Source organism: Tachypleus tridentatus, chromosome 13 (genome assembly GCF_004210375.1).
Source record: "Tachypleus tridentatus isolate NWPU-2018 chromosome 13, ASM421037v1, whole genome shotgun sequence".
NCBI classification, from domain to species: domain Eukaryota; kingdom Metazoa; phylum Arthropoda; class Merostomata; order Xiphosura; family Limulidae; genus Tachypleus; species Tachypleus tridentatus.
In genome coordinates, this window is record NC_134837.1 from 95,332,656 (window position 1) to 95,352,685 (window position 20,030).

Here is a 20,030-nt window from a genome sequence, read left to right on the forward strand (position 1 = left end):
AATCCCCATCGTACCAAACATGCTCGCCCTTTGAGCCGTGAGGGCGTTATAAGTTACGGTCAATCCCACTATTCGTTGGTAAAAGAGTGGCCAAAGAGTTGGCGGTGGTTGGTGGTGACTAGCTGCTTTCCTTCTAGTCTTGCACTGCAAAATTAGGGACGGCTAGCAAAGATAGCCCTCATATAGCTTTGCGCGAAAGTCCAAAAAACAAACAAACTACTCAGAGAACACCAAACATGGTTGTGAGGATAGGGACTTTTATCATGAGTCAGAGATCATTCGCCTAATTGGAATCCAGTGTGAGACATGAATATTCAACCTCAATATTAAAATAAGTTAAAGTTTATGAAAAAAATTGAAGACGGGGTATATAGAAAAATAAACAAGAAATTAGAACAAAACTTTCGAAATTGCATAACACAAAAGATTCATTGTTTGTAAATGTTTCTATGATTTTACAGCACTCGAACGATAAAAATACTGTCATTTAACTATGTAAAGCTTTCAGAAAAGTGACGAAGTTTATAAAATTTTCTGATTTCCTTTACAGATATTCATTAGTATATAAGTATCTGTTATAGAATCTTAAACCTTTTGTTAAGTAGCCGAATGGTTGAGTAGACTGTGAATAGCATTATCCAATGCACTATATGGGAATAATATCAAAGGGACCAGTGATGCTTAAACAAACTGTCTTAGTGAAGTCCATTTTGCACAAACTTCAGTTCTTATCTCTCAAAGCCCTGCGTAAGGAAGCCTTGAAGTGAGTACAAAGACACAAGAACCAGAAACTAAAGTGTATTATTGGTAGAGAAGTTTCAAATTTGGAAGGAAAATGTAATCAATTTTAAAGAGTCTATCTCACAAAATATATCACAAATATTAACATAACGGCGGGAAAGCATCAAATATCGATTTCAGTTCATGTTTTTTATTACTGAATATTTCTAAATATTTCTAAAATTAACAAAGATTCATAAAAAAGTCATAATTTTGAGGAAGAGCCAAAGTAAAAAGCAGCCAGCATATGAGAACTAGACCATATTAAAAATTGACCATAATATCCACTAACAAAATTCAGATGTACTCGTAGATAGTTTGTGTAGCTGCACATTATTAACTTTGAAGTTTTCATAAAGTAAAGCTACTTAAATTGTTTGTTATTAATATAATTAAAAGTTGATTCACCTCACAAAAAAAACTCCACAGGTAACATGTGGTTTTGAACAATAACATTTTGGTTTTTTATTTCTCTCACTGTGCCAGATAATTATTATTTGATAGAATCTTGCTGTGCCTCATTACTTTTAATAAACATATACCTATATTTGAAATTATTACATTTTAATTCTTCACCTATTTCCTCAGTAAACTAGACAACATACTAAGCTGTTCTTTAAAATTCAATTCCCCGTAGTGGTCGAGGTGTAGTTTTGTGCTAAAACAAACAAATCAACAGTCCGACTTGTCATTGGGAAATACACTTTAGTTCGAAGTACATTATCTGGAATGATAAATTTCAATCAAGATATTTCCACATGATACGAGTAGTTTTCGGGGTATAATCATTCTAAACATTGGCTTTCCCTTTAATTACACTGTAGTAACAGTAATTATCATGTGATACAAAATTTTAATGCAACATGAGATTTGATATTCGTACTGTTCGACGGAATTACTGTTTCGCATAGTCTTGTGACGCTGACAAAATTGTATTTTGATTAAATATGGTCATTTTGTAATTATAATTACCGTTCCATATTTGTATTGTACATAACTAACGATAATTATGAATGGTAACAATAATCAACTTATGACCTAAGGTAGAGGATTTTAATGATTTGTCTGTTACTCAGAAGTAGGACTAATTATTACTAATTGTTATTGCATGTTTTCAGCAGCTCTTTTGGTTGTAGTTTTTACATACTATTTATATTTCTAACAATTATGTTTTCAAAAATGTATTGTTTCAAACGATAGAATTCAGGATGAGATATTGTTCCGAAAAACTCTTGACGATTTCTAATGCAATGATATACAAATCGCATATATATGGCTACTTTGAGTTTTCTATGGACTTCTGCCATTATTCTTGATTTCGAGAAGGTGGTTCGGGGTCCATGTCTCAATTCAAGAAAACTCGGTCCATTTGATGAACATACTGCCTAAATTTACTTTTATTTTAAATAAAATATATTTCAAAATAAGTTTGCAAAAATAGAGTTACGGAGCAGTAAGGATTTTACTTATCTAAAGATATGAAAATCTAATTCTCTTGAAATGAGCTAATTTCAATTTCGTATTTTGACAGCTGTTTGGAGATGACCTTTCGACCTTCTCAGAAGACTGTCCGAACACCATTGTCCAAACTTCTAACATTCCAAAGTCCGAAGTCCAAGTGATGTGGCAGGCACCATCTAGTGGATCAGGCTGTGTAGTTTTCAAGTACAAAAGTTATTTATAACTGAAGTCTAGTTGGTAACAAAACTGAAATCTGAGAATAAATCATGAATGAAACATAATTAAACTAGCAGATGATATAAGGCCAATGCAAACCCTTAGATTTGGACAACATCACACTATTATGTTTGAATTTTTAATATTTAATTTTCTAATATTTGAGGAACTTGCAACAATCCCAATACTCAACAGAAATCACCTTGTGTGAATAAAAACGACAAATCCGTCGATCTAACTTCTAAGCTTGTTACAAAAAGAAATAAAACCTGATAATTTGAACTAATTTTCGCCAAAGTTATAGGAAAACTGTTTCATAGCTACTGGTTAAATTAAATAATATCCAAGAATGAAATGTGGCCTGGTGGTTAAGGCACGTGAGTCGCGATTGGAGGTTGCGGGATCGAAACTTGTTGCTTATAATGCTCGCCCTTTTAGCCTGAGGACAGTTGCAGCTGTCAACCCCGCTATTCGTTGGTAAAGAATAATACAAGAGCTGATGGTGGGTGACATTATCTAGCTTCGTTGTCTATAGTCTGTCGATTCAAAATTAGGGACGCAGATGTTAGCTGTCAAGTAACTTTGCGCAAAATACAACTGAACGAATACACACACACACACGCACACAAAAAGACAATATACTCACTTACGAATTGTAGAAAATTATCAGAATATAAAGTTAAAAGCTTCTTTACTTTAGTAAAGTGTGTTTTTAATAATTTGTTAGTGGAAAGCCACATTGAAATCGAACCCCAAATATTAGCGCTGTAAATCCGTAAACGTACCGTTGATCCACCTCTGAATACATGACGTATTCATATTTCTCAAAGTCATTGGTTACAATAATTAAAATATATTTTATTATTTTTAAGAATATATATATAATTTGTATTATTGTATGGTAAAACAATCTGTATTTCAGAGAAAAAAAATCCCAGTTTTTTTTTTTTTTACATGTGATGTGTTGGACGAACTGGACAAATTCATGTTGATTACCTACTAACAAATAGTTAAACAATTTTTGAGATTTTTTGATAAAATATTTCAAAGAAAAGTTTTCTTTCTCAAATATCTTGATCTGCTTATTATAAACGATACTCGAGACACCAACAACTATCGATGTTTTGTTAGTTCAATGTTCTACATCAATCTAACAGAAGTTTGAACTCTTAATAAAAATGCCACAGTAAATTGTATGCTCCTTTTTAAAGAGATAACCGTAAGAGACTGTCAGCTAAGTCTTCGGACTTACAATGTTAAAATTCATGATGGACAGACAAACATGCTTTAGATTTAACGTCGTTAAACTACTATGTTGAATATTTTAAACATAATCATAAGAAAAATAAATGTTCAGAGAGAAAATTTTATATCTTTTGTTGTATCAAAACTTACTGTAACAGCAAAAATTATTTAGGGAAAAGTACGATTACTAGCAATTTTGAAAAACGGTCTTGGTTGATTTAGTTTGCATGTACTTAACTTGTGGAGGATTTCATAATGTGATTTATCTCAAAACGGTTATGAATTTTTTAATGCAACGTTAATTAAATCACGACCACCTCGCATGAAATCAATGATATATTCAAACATTTTTTTATAAATATGTTTAAATGGTGAAATTTGCATGTATTCATTACCCACTGGTTTCATTCATTCACACATTGTTACTGTAATACCTGACGTAAGTATTTCATTTGAGGCTCAGTTCGGAATGTGTGTCTGAAAATTGTAAGGATGAAGGAAAACGTTTTGGAAAGTTATACAGACCAAACTTCAATTTTATAATGTGATAAAATTAGACGCTGAAAAATATAAAAAATTATGTAATGAGGTTAAATCTTCTCAGAAAGAGAGAAATTTTTAATATAGATATCGTTAACTTGCAAACGATATTTAACTATTTGTTAACCTGAAGATGACCTAAGAAGGTCGAAACGTTGTTCTTTGCGTTATTAGTAAAAGCGTTAATACCCATACCAGTAGTCCTGTGATACATTTTTTACTTCAAGTGAGTTTCTCGTAATCACGAAATATCGTTAAAACTACACAGACTCTGTAAATTTTCTAATCTATGGGTTGCGGATTCGAATCCCCGTTACAACAAACGTGTTCATCTTTTCAGTCGTGAGACGTTATAATGTGACGGCTAATCCCACTATTCGTTGGTAAAAGAGTAGTCCAAGAGTTAGTGGTGGGTGGTAATGACTAGCTGTCTTCCCTCTAGTCTTATATTGCTAAATTAGGGACGGCTGGTGCAGACACCCCTTATGTAGCTTTGCGTGAAATTCAATAACTAACATCTTTCTGCCACAAACATAAGGATGGTTTAAGTCAACGTGTTGGTTTGATAAACAACGACCATATAAGGTCAACTTCCTACCCTTCAAAGCTGAGAGAACTTATGTGAATATAAGAGTTTACTTTGACTTATGTAAAAATAAGAATTTACCCTGATATGATTTAGCGAGTAGCGATATTCTAAAGAATCTGATTTGTTTGTTTAGATGTTAATCACAAAGCTAAACAATGGGTTATCTGTGTTCTACTCACAACGGGTATCGGAACTCGGTTTCTAGCGTTGGGAGTCTATAGGCTGGATAAAGGCGAATCTGATTACAATCAGTATGATGTATTAAAATTACACAATGGTAGTTACGATATTTAGGAATATCACATGAGTTGATCATGATGTTTTTAAAACTATACTTTAAACTCCTTTCCTATTCATATTTTATCCATTGATTGCTATTTATAAGCAGATTGTTCCTATTAAAGTATTAGAAGAAACGAGTTTTTGTATGTTAAGTCTTAATAAAATTTTCAATCGTGGTTACAAATTTTTTCTGTATTAGAAAGAAGCTTTTTATCGAAACGTATTGCAAGCCTAAAAAAATATCATTTTTCTCCAAATGAAGTCATTCTCAGCATTACTGAATATAAAATTTAATTTATTCTCAAATGGACGTGAATTTGAAAAGTAAAACGCAAGAATTAGTGTCTTTTTTAGATTAAAACTCAAAACAGAAAGTATGTAAATTAACATTATTAAATAACAAGGCGTGGCCCACTAGTTAGTTTGTCAAATTGTATATTGGAAAGTCTAATGTTTGTTACGGTCCCTCGTTGGTACAGCGGTACGTCTACATATTAACAGTGCTAAATTCAGGGGTTTGATTCCCCTCGGTGGACTCAGCATGTAGCCCGATGTGGCTTTGCCATAAGAAAACACATAAACACACACGTTTGTTACGGTATGCCATTAAACATGGTTTACACTTTCAGCTGTGAATGCATAAAAAAAAAAACAGACTGATACAGGAGAATTGTTTAGGTTTTAGCTTAAACAATATCCTTGTACAGTCTGTTTTTTGTATCACCATTTTAGGTTTTAGCCTAAACAATACCTTTGTATTAGTCTGTTTTTTGTATCACCATTTTAGCCTAAACAATACCCTTGTAGCCGTGAGCGCTTTTTCGCTGGTTAGTAAATGGCTGTACCTAAACGATATGGATCTCTTACCTGACCGTTTGGTACATGTTTGTATATATTCAGGTCAAAAATACTAAGAAATTATCAAAGCCTAAGTAATATTTTGTGTAAGTTTAAATTGTAAATACAACTTCTGATTGGGTTAAGCATTAAAAATAGAAAAGCATTGTAGCAATCTGGCTGTTATTTAATATTTGCATTCCTTTTCTGTATTCTTTTATTGATTTATCTTGAATTTCTCATTAATTATTACCTTGATTATTTTTGCTTTATTTACGAAATGTGTCACCAGTGAAAAATCAAAAAGTAATTGAAAGAGTTTTTATATGTGTAACACGCTAGCACAGTGTGTATACCTTACTCTCGCTTTAGATCGAGACTTCACTAAGTTTAATATCTTTACCCATGGCTATGATTTCAATCAGAAAACCCTTTACTTAATTATTAGAAAGATAACCTAAGGGTTGATGTTTATATGATTGTCGCCAGTCCAGACACTCTTTGCTTTCTCAAAAGACTTATAATAAAATCATTATATATCGCTTGGAACCATAGAGTGTCTCCTCTCTCACAGATACTTGTTGCCAAAGTCAAACATTTTAATGACCTCTTGTTTGGCTTGCCAACTTGTGTTCGTGTTAACTGCCACCTATCAACAATTGATACTTTGACGTTTAGAGTATAACAGTACTAATTACGACTTACACTTATAAATTATGATCACCATTTTGTTATTATGAAGGTAAATAGGATTCATAAGAAATTAAAGTTTATGGTTCTTCATTTTTTCAAATTTCATTGTATCTGCAGAGCAACGGTGATAGAAAACCAGAAGTGGTATATGGACGACGGCGGATTGACACACGTTTTTTGTGAAGAAGGTAAGTTTTAGCATAAACTCACACACTCCATTATATGTTCTTAAACTAAAAAAAAAAAGAAACGTTATCAACCGTTATTTCTATATTAACATCAAAGACTTTGAAAATAATATATGTAAACATATTTAATAAAGCAGTAAATTTTGTTAACTCATGAGATTCTTCCAAGACGAGTTTTATAAGATTTTTCAAAGATTCCAATGAAAGTACAACCAATCAGATGTCACTTCAGTTTTACCTTTCCTTTCGTTTTGTAAACAAACCATAAAGAATACAGTTTTAATTACACAAACTTCTCTGATTTTACTGATTGTAGAAACAAATAAAGTAAAAAAAATAATCGATCAAATGTTTGAAATGCAAGTCATACATTAAAAAACCTTCAGTTATAATGTGCAGCCTTAAATCTAAAGTATTTTATTAATTTCAGTAAGAATAATTTATTAACCTGGAGTAAACAGAGACATAGGATATTCACGTATTGTGAAAACTATTTGAAATAAAATATTATGTTATTTGAGCATTCAGTGACGTAGGAAGCAGAGAGACTCTATCTTTTAACCTGTCCCAGTGAAGGTGCATCAAAATTAGAAAAAAATTACTTTCGGGAAACGCAGGAAAATGCATACAATTTAATCACAAACGTGGGTAAGTGTAAGTGGGCCGTAGTACATACAAAAAAAAATATATAATACTGTTAAAGTATTCATTATCTAAAGAATCATTGGGTGAGGTCCTCAGTAAGGACGTGTTATTATGCTGGTAAACTTCTGCTGAGAAATGAATGGCCGCTTGGACACAAATACACGGAAGCAAAATTAAAACTAAAAAAAAAAAAAAGACAACCATTACAAGGGTACATGTCATAGGTAAAGAAGCATAGAAATATAGGCAAGGCCCGGCATGGCCTGGTAGGTTAAGGCGTTCGACTCGTAATCTGAGGGTCGCGGGTTCGCATCCCGGTCGCACCAAACATTCTCACCCTTTCATCTGTGAGGGCGTTATAAGTGACGGTCAATCCCACTGTTCGTTGGTAAAAGAGTAGCCCAAGAGTTGGCGATGGTTGGTGATGACTAGCTGTCTTCCCTCTAGTCTTACACTGCTAAATTAGGGACGGCTAGGGCAGGTAGCCCTCGTGTAGCTTTGTACGAAATTCAAAAACAAACAAGAAATGTAGGTCAGACCACTGTGAGCAAACAATAAAGCTAATAAAAACGACAAAACAAACACACTATTATAAGGAAAATATAGTGGCGTTAAGTACTGATTGTTGTTTAGCAGTACAAAATGTTTATAGAGACAAAATATAAACTATGGAAGATTCTCGATCTCTGTACATTAGAGGGAACTCAACTCTATCAAAGCGACTATGAAATCAAGATTAAATTTGACGCTTTCACTCTAATATATACACCAAATCATGACTTGTTCCTGGAATGATAAAATATGTCATCATTACTTCTTCATACGGAGGCTTTTCTCGTGTACATTGTATCGAAATAGATAAACATTTATTAATGGTTGGAAACTGGCACTTGAATTTAAATCTAAAGATCGATATTTTATTATTTTATGTGCACAAAGTACGTGCACTAATGTGTAAACCGACGCCGTTTCGGTAGTTTTTGCATGTGTCGATTTCTCCGAAAACAAAGTAATCCAATTCATCTTCAGATTTGATCGTGTACTGACTTGATTTATTTAATGATCCCTTCAGTTTTTCTTATCTTTTCCCTATATAATTGGCTACCAGGTGGTTAAGTAGTATGTCTTAAGTCTGAGAACGATAAGAATCAGGTTTCCATATCAACGGTAGCTACAGTACAGATAGCCCATTGTTTGTAGCTTTTTCCTTAAAAAAGATAAAAAAACATATAAGTATACTTCGGTGTTATGTGAGACAGGAGAAGTGAATGGTATAAAAATGGAAAAGCTGTTTAAATGTTGAAAACTAAAGAAACAGAAACGAAAAACAGTTCGTTTTAGCTTATTCGGGCCCATGATGGTAAAGTTGTACATACTCTATCAAACAACAATTGGCTACACAAAATGGCCGTACAAAGCTAAGTAAAGTCTATTTTGTTACGTTAACTTCATTATCTACACAATATACATCTGACAAAATGTATAAAGTGATACCACAAAATAAAATGGTGTGATTAACAATGGAAAAACGTTAAATTACAAACTCCACGAGTTTGTCTGGAGGTCCAGAAGGCATCTTCAGCTCAACAGATTTTCTGAGATCAACAGAAGTTTTAGTAGTATTCGTTGGGTGTCTTTTCTTTCACAAAGGGTGCTTCATGTCTCTGATAATGTAACCGTTTCTGTTATACAGAGAAAACACTAAGAATGGATCTTAGTACGTTTCTCAGAGGAAAGCTGGTTACTCGACGATATAATGTCGTGGTATTACGCTTAATTGTATAATCTTTTGAAGGTAAAATTGGACTATTTTTCTTCATATACATGAGAATGACGAGTATAATAGTACAGGATTACGATGGACTACCTTGGGCAAAAAACTACATATATAGACGTAATAGATAGAAAATTGGATACCAGTACACCAACGCATCAACCCATATCGCACTATAAAGATAACTTGGTGTTGCACTGACTAAGAAATGAGACATGATCTCCTATTATGTCATCTACCAACTAATCAGAAATTATGTCCTACAAGTGCAGAAATTTTATCAACGCTAAGGTAAACTATAGTTGTTATCAATTTTTTTAGAAGGTACCACTCTTTTAAATAACTTGATTCTCTTAGACGTTGAAGATACATACATTATATGAGTTTTAATTATCAGTGTATTGTTAGTGAAACTAATTTATAAATTTGACAAACAGAATTAGTAGCTACATACAGATATATGACTTATACAAGCATTCAGTGCTGAGATCCTAATTTAAAGGTGGGCTGATCTTATACATTAAATTAATTTATTAATTCGTAATAATTTCTCAATTATATGTTTCGGTATGACTGGAAATATTCTTCTTTTCAGGAGATACATGAGTTCTAGTTTCCCCGAGATTATTATCATTCCTCTTCGAGAAACGTGGGTGTGTGTGTGTGTGGGGGGAAGGGGAATTCCGGTTTATTTACTTTGCAGAGATGCAATTTTTCATGAAGCTGAAGAAGCCAATGAGAAAGTTACAGATTCTGTCGCAGCTGTTGTATTTGCATGTGATGTCAGAAAGTGGTTCTAAGCAGGTCGCATTTCTTCTGTCTTGCTGGAAAAGTAACTTATTATTATGGTCCATAGCACTGCGACAGAAAAGGGTAAGTTTATCCTTTCTGTCACCCGTCAAGATTTTCAACTGAATTAAATCAATTCCAGAATCTTTTAGGTCGTTTCTGCATGCGACCTTGAAAAGGATTTCTGGTCGACCAGCCAATCTTCTTGTATCTGCTAGTTCTTCATAAAACATATTCTTAAGAATTCGTTCGTCTTCCATTTTGTATAGATGTCCCAACCAATAAAGGCGTTTCTGTTAAGGAGTTCTTCCGTGCTTGGTAGTCCTGTTCTTGAAAGGACTTCTGCAGTATAGGGCAGCATAGATATAAATTGTTCATTTTCTCCTCTTAATGCGTGTATGTTTTTCATTCTATACTGCTGTATTTGAAGATTATTAACAAGCAGATTTTATTCACAAATATCTTGTTTCTTGTGTGTGTTTATTGTAAGCTTTGAGTTGTACCAGGATCATCTTGTTAATCTGCTGAATGTGGTAGCAGCTTTTCCAATACTCATGTTGAGCTCATCTTTGAGTTGTACCAGGATCATCTTGTTAATCTGCTGAATGTGGTAGCAGCTTTTCCAATACTCATGTTGAGCTCATCTTTGAGTTGTACCAGGATCATCTTGTTAATCTGCTGAATGTGGTAGCAGCTTTTCCAATACTTATGTTGAGCTCATCTTCGAGTGAAAGATTATCACTCATTGTTAACCTAAGGCAGTTGAATTTCTGTACTACATCCAGAATTGATTTTGTCTAGATATTCTATTAGTTCCTCTAATGTAAGTCTTACTCAGTCTGGTGGTCGTGATTGTGTACGTTTTCCATTGTAGCAAGTTCCTGAAGAAGCCATCAGGTTCAGTTTTAACTATAAGACTACTCAAATAACCTGACAAATGTTTTTATAGATCATTTACAATATTGGCTTCCAAAACAAATTTAGACAAACAAAAAAAATTAAAAATTCATTGAAATTCTACTTCAAAACCTGGCAGTTATATGGTCAAACAGGATTGTGATTATTACAAATTTCTTGGCCATCTAACTCAAGAAAACAAGAGCTGGTTTGAAGGAAGGGCTGAAACTTACCATTTTTGACAAAACCTTTGTAACCTTCCAACCCTCGTTTAGTATCGTAATAACGGTACGATAAACTATGTCCCATTTCATTGCGCCGAAGTGTTTGTGACAGAGGGTCCTTCATAAGCTGGCATTGTTGTTTGGGTGTTTCCACGTCTTTTAAAAACATTGCACACTAGTTTCTTTAAAATGTTGCATCTTTTTGTTCTGCATTGTTTAACAATGCTGTTACACGAATATTTTTTTCTCAGAAGACCCATGATTTGTTACTCCTGTTCTACATCTACCTGCAGTAACATTGTATTTATTGTCAATTGTGGAAAATTTCTCGTAAAACAAATATATAGAAGCTAAACCCGTCGCGCCACAGCTAGTTTTTGCTGTGACATACCACTACATTAACATATTTAAATCGTTAATTTACTCTATATTTAAGACAGTTCCAGTTAACACATATTAATAAACCCCGAGTACTCGATACAAAGTAATGTCTTAAAAAAACATAAAATGCAACCACCCACATAGCTGAGTTGTTGTAAAAGTATTATTATGTCTTTGATTTTGAACATATGATCAATTATAGATTAACTAATAGAATGAATCTACTTTTAATCTGTGAATAAAACCTTAAAACCTTTATTTTTAATATGTCAGGAATTTGAAATGGCTGAAATTTTCATCCTAGATACATTACAGGGTTAACTTGCTTGGAAAGTGTGGACTCTGAACATTTATTGATCCACTAACTATAATAAGATGTTTATATAGTTAATTCAATAGCGACACATATGAACGTGATCAAGCATCTAAACTTAACAAAATATTAAAATGAATAAATTTAAAAACACGGAACAACATGTTAAGTATTGATGAAGCAAAGACTGATTTTTTTTTTTTGTAAAGATGTCGTATACCAACATAAGTCCTGAAATAACAAGTTCGAGCCACTTACAAAATTGAAGTTAGTCCTAATTATTCATTATACTAGGCTAGCGATACAATTATTATAAAATAGAAATATAAATGTAATGAATGGATGAAAAGTAATGACACAAACATATTACATACACGTATGTATAGCACTGTTGTTATAGAGTTACTAAGTAAATGACCCAACCTAACACCATCTTTGGCACAGAAATCACTTTATTCACGAAACAAAAACTAAAACAGAAACATGAGTGAAAAAGAACCTCCACCTTTTCTTTACCAGTGACAACTGAGGCCATTCATGCCCACATCTAGTCTCATTGCAGTGTGTGACTAACCTGAAAGGGATCACTGTTTCAGCTATTTGAAGCGATCACAGTTAGTTTAACTCAGTGAATATGAGTTCTATTTTCTTGTGTAATGTGGGGCTAGCAACCAAAAAAAAACAAAATGGCCTTCACCAACACCTAATTCACCAAAGAGAAGAATTGGTTAATTTATCTATAGTTACGTTTACAAATGGGCAGTTGAAGACATCTTTTAAATAAAATACGATGCAAGGAATGTACAAAAGTTTGAAAAAGATTGTGCATAGGCTATAGAAGAATAAGTTCAAGTTAAGACATGTCATGTAGAGACGCGAGAATGAAAGATTTTATAACGAGATTGTAGATAAAACAGTGAAACGTGATGATGGTGTTGTAAAAGTGTGATATATGTTTGTGTTACAAGAACGGTACATATATAGAAACATAATGTTATGAAGAAGGAAAAGTAACATAATATGCTCTTTCATCACGTAATACGCTGTGGAACGACGTTTGAAAATTGTAGCTATAGGTAGAACGTTTTTGAAGGGAAGACATTCAGTCTGCACTAACACTGAGGGTCTGTATGATATAAATAGAAGGAAAGACTGGTTCACAGCTTAAAATGTTGGTTGTCAAGGATAAAGTAGTACCTATTAAGTATTGATTATTTATGTTCCAAAACAAACTTCTTATGCCTAATATTGTAATTCTAAATATTATATGTTAACCAGAAACAACACGGTTTCCCTTGAAAGCTTGAGTACAGATACGTTGAGCTCAGACGTTTATATGTACTATGCATACAAACGCGTAATTTTTATTTGTTCAATAAAATATAAACTTAATTGAAGTTTTTGATGAATTTGATTCTGTGTTTTAGTGCAAAACTACACAACTAGCTATTTGTCCCCTGTCCACTCCAGGCTCTTAAACCACGAATTGTAACTTTGCAAGGCAGAAAACTTGCTGCTGACCCACTGTAACGTTTGACTAATAGCGTGAAATGATATACGAATTTGGTTTAAAGCACGGACCAATAACAAATTAGCTTATAAAACATCGATATTTGGTTGTATCATAAGGCTCACACGCAGAATGTTTGAAAGGTATGTTCTAATTTGTGAGATCAAAGGCTAACACTACAGTGATTTAAAGGCATACCTCCCCAGAATAGTTGTAAAACAATAATTGCTATATGGAAGCAGTTTTGCATGAAATGTATATTAAAACATTGTATCGCTGCTCACGCAAAATCCAAACAACCAATGAAAAGTAAAAAATAAAATAAAATATAGAGGATTCAGTCAAATCCCTCGAAACCTTCCTGCTTACGTACCTAGCCACCAAGCTCTCTGTACATACATTTTCCTCTGTCTCTCATGTGTATTTGTAAAATAAAAGACTCTCATACAATATATTACTACGTTATACAATTTATATAATAAATTAATATTATATTATCTGCGTTATTCTTTGTGCCATTAATAAATTCACAAGCTATTTTTAAAAAATTAAATAATTACAATTATATAAGTTATGGTGTCAGAAATTGTGACGAGTTTTAAAACAAAATCTTGTACTGTTATACACAATTTTATTACACATTTCCTATCTCAGCTGCTTCTTCAATTATTAATCAACCAAACAAATAATAACATGGGGTTGATTGTATCATACAAAAAGTTTCACATCGTACTATAACAGAGCTCTTGCTTATATGACACTGAAAAAATCTTTTTATTACGCGATGTGCAATCCTAAAATTCACGAAATTTGTAGCCTGTGTGCATATAGATTTGCAATAGGGGTCACGATTTTTCCGTTTCCTGTCACGGAGAACTTTATTTTTCTCCATTCTAAAGGTGCAGATATGACCTCATGAATGTTGCACACCTGGATCTAATGCACTGGCTAATGAATCGGCTAGACTATATAAAACCTACAAAAGTACGGGCAGTCATACTATTTACTATAGTAATAATACGATTCCAGTGTAACGAGATATAAAGACTAATATACTGGTATTAATGGTTTAAATATATCTGAGTGTCTGAGAGTTGCAAATATTATATTAACAATTATTAAACGTCTAAGTCCGTTAGTGCATTGAATCGCCAATATAAATTTTCACTTTTTATTTTCTAAACAATATTTGATATGAAGTGTTATTTTTTAAAGCAGAAAATGAAAGCCTAGAAGAACAGACCACAATCCTTAAATACTGTTGTGCTTGTAACGAAGCTAAGTATGAGGTAATTTTTGAAGGATTATGGTCACGACACACACGTTCCAAGGACTTTCCAAATAGTAAGTAAATGTAACTTTAGGCAACTTCAAAGCAGTGTTTGATACAGTTTTTAATAGTTACTATTAACCCTAGTTCTTAAATATTTTAATACAGGAAGCTTGGTATGGTTTATTTGTATTTGTTTATTCCCTCCTCCTTTCTCCGAACATATTTCTTAAATATATAGCTTCAAGGCAATAAGTATGATATAGTTCGATGTGTTGTCCGGAAGTATATGTTTGGTTGAATAGTTTTCAGAGAGTATGTTTAATGTAGTTTTATGTACTTATTGAACTTTATTTTTGTTCCGTATCTTCCAGGGAGTAGCTTGAATGTAGTTCCACATATTTATCGAATATTTATTTTGTTTTATTTCTTTAGATAATAAATTATTTGTAGTTCTTCGTGATGTAGTTCCTGTGCCACATTGTTTCCAAGATAGAACTCACTGAACTGTGAAGAATTATTTATAATCATCCTATATGTGGTGTAAACTTCAAATCTTTTAACAAAAGCTGAAAAACAGCAGCTTTGCTGTATTTCTTTCTATACGTCATTTATTATTTTGAAATGGGGAATAAACCTTACGCAGCTATTTTCAATAATCTATACGTATAGTACTTGATAAAAGCATTCTGATCTAATATATTATATTCCTCGCTGATACAGATGAATGGCTGACTTACTTCTCTGACATAATTGGCGCCTCCCATGGAGCATCCTTCCGGATGTGGGAATACGATGGATACGCTTCGGAAGGAGTGCGTCAGCTGGCAGAATGGGGCGCCACAAAAGAACTGGAGGCAGAACTGAAAGCAGAAGTGAGTAGAATACTTCATAAAATGTGTGAATCTTCATATTAGTTGTTGAAATGTAAGTTATTTCACTGTGATTTAGGCACTATTCATCTATGGCAACTGAGTACAGTGTGAGGTAGCTCATTGTGCTCCGATATCATTCACTTAATAGTGTAACCTACTGATTCAGAGTTAGTTTTGTATTCTATATAGCTAATATTGATACTTCACACGTTTCAAGTTATTACTTTAACTGTGTATAGAACTTTTTAACAGCATTTATGAGCTTTGTCCTTGCCTGAACACAAAAGTGCTCGAATTAAAAATGATATCAAGGAAAAGAGGTTTCCTACAACCCACACACTTTACTTTATAGAAACTGTAGTCAGCCTTTAATGTGAAGAATCAATTGCATTTCCTCAAAAGTTAGAAGTAAGAAACTATGTGCAAAGTTTGTATGGTCTATAGGTATATTTACAAGGTATTTCTAACTACCAAATTTATTTTCTTGTTTTCAAGAACGCAATTACACAATGGACTATCTCTGCCTGTTGTGGTATCGAAACCAAAGTTTTATAGTAATAAATTCTCACACTTATCACTAAACCAACAGAGGAAAGTAACTGAACAAAATTTTAAATATGTGAATATAATCTTGTAACAGTCAGTATATAAAAGACGTTTTTTTCTAAATTATCCATTGTAATCTTAAAAGAAATAAATGATAGGGTGGTAATCTGTTGCCAAACTGATGTTCTGTGATAAGTGTAACATCAGCATATTAGCTGCTCAAATGTTATTAGCTTGACTACTGTTTCTGAAAACCTTATTGTGTCACTAATTACACCTTCTATAATGAGGGAATTCTGAAAGAATTTGACGTTTCTGTAAACGTTGTTCCTTATAATGACTTAGAAATATATTAGTAATAAGCTTAGTTAATCTGGACCTCATTAACCTGATGATATATTCATTCATTAAAAAAGAAAATATGGTTCCATCATTGTTAAGACTAAAGTTTTGTACCAATTCTTTAACTGTATCCAATTCTTTAAGAGCTAATTGAAAGCAAATATCAATTGTTTTCTTCAAATAAATGTTAAAAAATAAAATTTCTTTATGTTAAAACATGAGTAGTGTGTTTTCCTGGAAGTTAGCTAACTTTTATCGTGCATTTTAAACAATAGAGAAAAACATATTCAATTTTAGGATGTTCATTGAAAAGGTTTACAAAAACATTTGATAAAGTTTATTTAAAAGTATGTTCGTTCAAAAGGTTTACTAAAACATTTGATAAAGGTTATTTAAAAGTATGTTTGTTCAAAAGGTTTACTAAAACATTTGATAAAGGTTATTTAAAAGTATGTTCGTTCAAAAGGTTTACTAAAACATTTGATAAAGGTCACTTAAAAGTACGTTGGTTGAAAAGGTTTACTCGTTGAAAAGGTTTACTAAAACATTTGATAGAGGTTATTTAAAAGTATGTTCGTTCAAAAGGTTTACTAAAACATTTGATAAAGGTTATTTAAAAGTATGTTCGTTCAAAAGGTTTACTAAAACATTTGATAAAGGTTATTTAAAAGTATTTTTGTTCAAAAGGTTTACTAAAACATTTGACAAAGGTTATTTAAAAGTATCATTATTAAAAATAAACAGTATATTCGAGCAGTGATATTTCTATTCAATTGGACTTTCACGTAAATGTCATGGTTAGAATTGTTAAGTCTAATACAGTTGTACAATCTTTATTAATCAGTGGTATCATGCTGTTTTAATAATTTCAAATTCATGTATAAACATTTGATGAAGTATGTTTTATCTGTTGGAAACCTGTAAGTAATAAACGTCATTGTAGAAATGTACTAATAATAAAAGTAAAAGACGCCTCACTTGTTATTATTAACCAACCTTGTTTTCTGAATATGCTTTCAACAAAAAAATGAAATAAAAATTAACTGTGTGACGCTCTGTTATTAATGATACTTTAACTCACAGGCCTAAATGTAGCAACGCTATGATTTCAGTTATTTACCGATAGTAAGATCTGATTATAATTGGTGGAGTGTCTTCAATTACTTCACTACCACTAAAACTTATCGTCTTTAAAAGGAATCGCAATAACATTTCCTTTACTTGACCTAATAATCAGAAGATTGACATTATTTTTGATATAACTTGAAGTGTTTAACCGATAAAGTGTAAACATTCAAGTGTTTAACCAACAAAGTATACACATTCAATTGTTTAACCAATAAAGTGTACACATTTATGTGTTTAACCGATAAAATTTGCAAATTTATGTGTTTAACCGATAAAGTGTAAACATTCAAGTGTTTAACCAATAAAGTATACACATTTAACTGTTTAACCACTAATGTGTACACATTCAATTGTTTGACCAATAAAGTGCACATAGTCAAGTGTTTAACCAAGTGTTTTACATGCTGTATGCATATATACTAGAAAGTTTACACATTTCCTGTGCTTGTAAACTACAAACTCAATATCCAACCCAAAATAGAATTGTAAAATATAGTAATAGAAATAATTATTAAACCGATAAAGATAGTATAAATGGCAAACACTACGGAAATATTATCCCTTTGTTGTGTGAAAATGAATTGCACCAGATTAGAGTTGTATACTGATAACTTATACTGACTGGGTTTCACGAAACGAATCGGAAAATGCACCACCAGTACAGGCAGTCACACTGAACTCTGTATTAGTGTAGTAGTAATATTCTAGTCCTAGCATCCAAGATTGAAATACCTCATGATAAACGTGTTGATATCAAAGTTTAGGCTGGTCGAGATACACCGTTCGAGTAGTTGCAGTAGGACCCATATTAGTAAGACACTGTAGATGGTAAATGAAACTGGCATTGGTGATAATAGAAGTGGTCGAGGTATAAATCAAATTTCCAAAGTGATGCAAAATATCTCAAGATAAGTTCTCTACGAGACAGATGATGGTCAGGTGCAGATCTTGTCGAAGACTTTGCAGTAAGGAATATGTTAGCCTGAAACAGCTTCATTGGGCGCATAGCTGGTCGAAAACCCGTTGCTAAGAAGAGGTTAAAACACTCAAAAAACTAAAATTATCACCAAACCACAAACATTTGAAAGGTATAACATCCACGGTGAAAAGCATAGTAATAGGTTTAAAAATGCATCTCAGTCAACCAGAGAATTTACACTTTGACTATTGACAAGTAGAGGAAGATAGAGTGAGTTGCTCAATTCTACTTTGAATGTAGTTTTCTCCAACTCAAATTAGTATTGTAAATAATAAAGTTTTAAAATGAACCCATTTTTTTATAAACGTTATTCCTAGTTAAAACAAAATATTTATTTTTAGGTATTGAAAAATGCACTTATGATTGGAGGCCATTTTACCTATAAAGTTGAATAAAACTACCTCCAAATATGGGGTAAAATAACCTCTCATTTAACTTATAACAATTGTAATTTTAATTAAATGGAATATCATACCCCAGACAGTCATCGTAAAGAAATCTTGCATAATGTAAAAATCAATTAACTTGAATCATATTTCTGTTACGGTAGATCTGGATGTCTATAATTTCTCATTGTTTGAAATCAAGAAAGTTAAATTCCCAGAAATATCTGCTTTGTAACATTAACGAATTTAATATGTTTACTTTAGAATTTAAAAATAAACTAAAAATAAAATAAAAATGAAATTGGCGCTTTGATTACACTGTGTAACACAAATTTTGTTCCTGGATATTATGTGTTATTTCTTAATTGCTTATGTTGTAAAAGTACAGAAAATGGCCATTATTCCCTTCAAACTTTGCTTTTGTGACCTGGATAATGAAATTTAGAAATTAACCTATTTTCTATGTAAAAACGGGCAAATTTGTACATTTTCATTTACATAAGGTCTGAAAAGAACAATATATGAATCAAAATTTACATGTATTTATACTAAAGTTATTCAAAAATGAACAAAAATGTTTAGAAATGAGTAGTTTTTCGAAATTTACGACTGTAATGTAAATCACTTTCACGTATCAGCCCCCAAATATAGTCTCCCATCATGTTTTCGTTATACGTTCCCAGGTCACAAAATCAAAGTTTGAAGAGAAAAATAGGTCTTTTCCATTTACTTTAGGTATAAGCAATTGGGAAATAACACTTTCTGCCCAGAAACAAAAAAAAATTTGTTACATAGTGTTATTCACATTCACCAAAGAGAACTTACCGTCCCACATCATTTCTTTTACAAATGCTATTTTTTTAATGCCTTTCAGACACAGATTTATGGGGTGAAGATTGATCTTCTAGCAAAATAATGAACCAAACATACTTGAAACATTCTACAACGTTATATTTACGGATAAAGAGGCCAATGAAACACTCACAGTCGTTGTTTGTAAACGTTGTTAGGCTGTATGAACTTATTCAAGATTAGAGAACGTCAAAAAGCAACCAACCAAGCTGATTGGATTTTGGAGAGTAATAAAAAACGTATGGAACAATATTCCACAGTCGTAGGTTGATAAATTATGTGAGAGAA

The 20,030-nt window shown here is 32.3% G+C and overlaps 1 protein-coding gene across 5 annotated transcripts in view; it reads left to right on the plus strand.

The window, feature by feature from the left end:
• The window catches only part of LOC143238724 (spondin-1-like), a 130,346-nt gene that overhangs the window by 86,614 nt on the left and 23,702 nt on the right, over positions 1-20,030 (plus strand). For 4 of the 5 annotated variants that reach the window (XM_076479206.1, XM_076479209.1, XM_076479205.1 and 1 more), the window contains 4 exons: positions 2,312-2,445; positions 6,761-6,831; positions 14,580-14,708; positions 15,358-15,509. In XM_076479206.1, coding sequence (XP_076335321.1) covers positions 2,312-2,445; positions 6,761-6,831; positions 14,580-14,708; positions 15,358-15,509 — 486 coding nt within the window. The remainder of the gene's footprint in view (positions 1-2,311; positions 2,446-6,760; positions 6,832-14,579; positions 14,709-15,357; positions 15,510-20,030) is intronic. The other variant, XM_076479204.1, reaches the window with a different exon arrangement.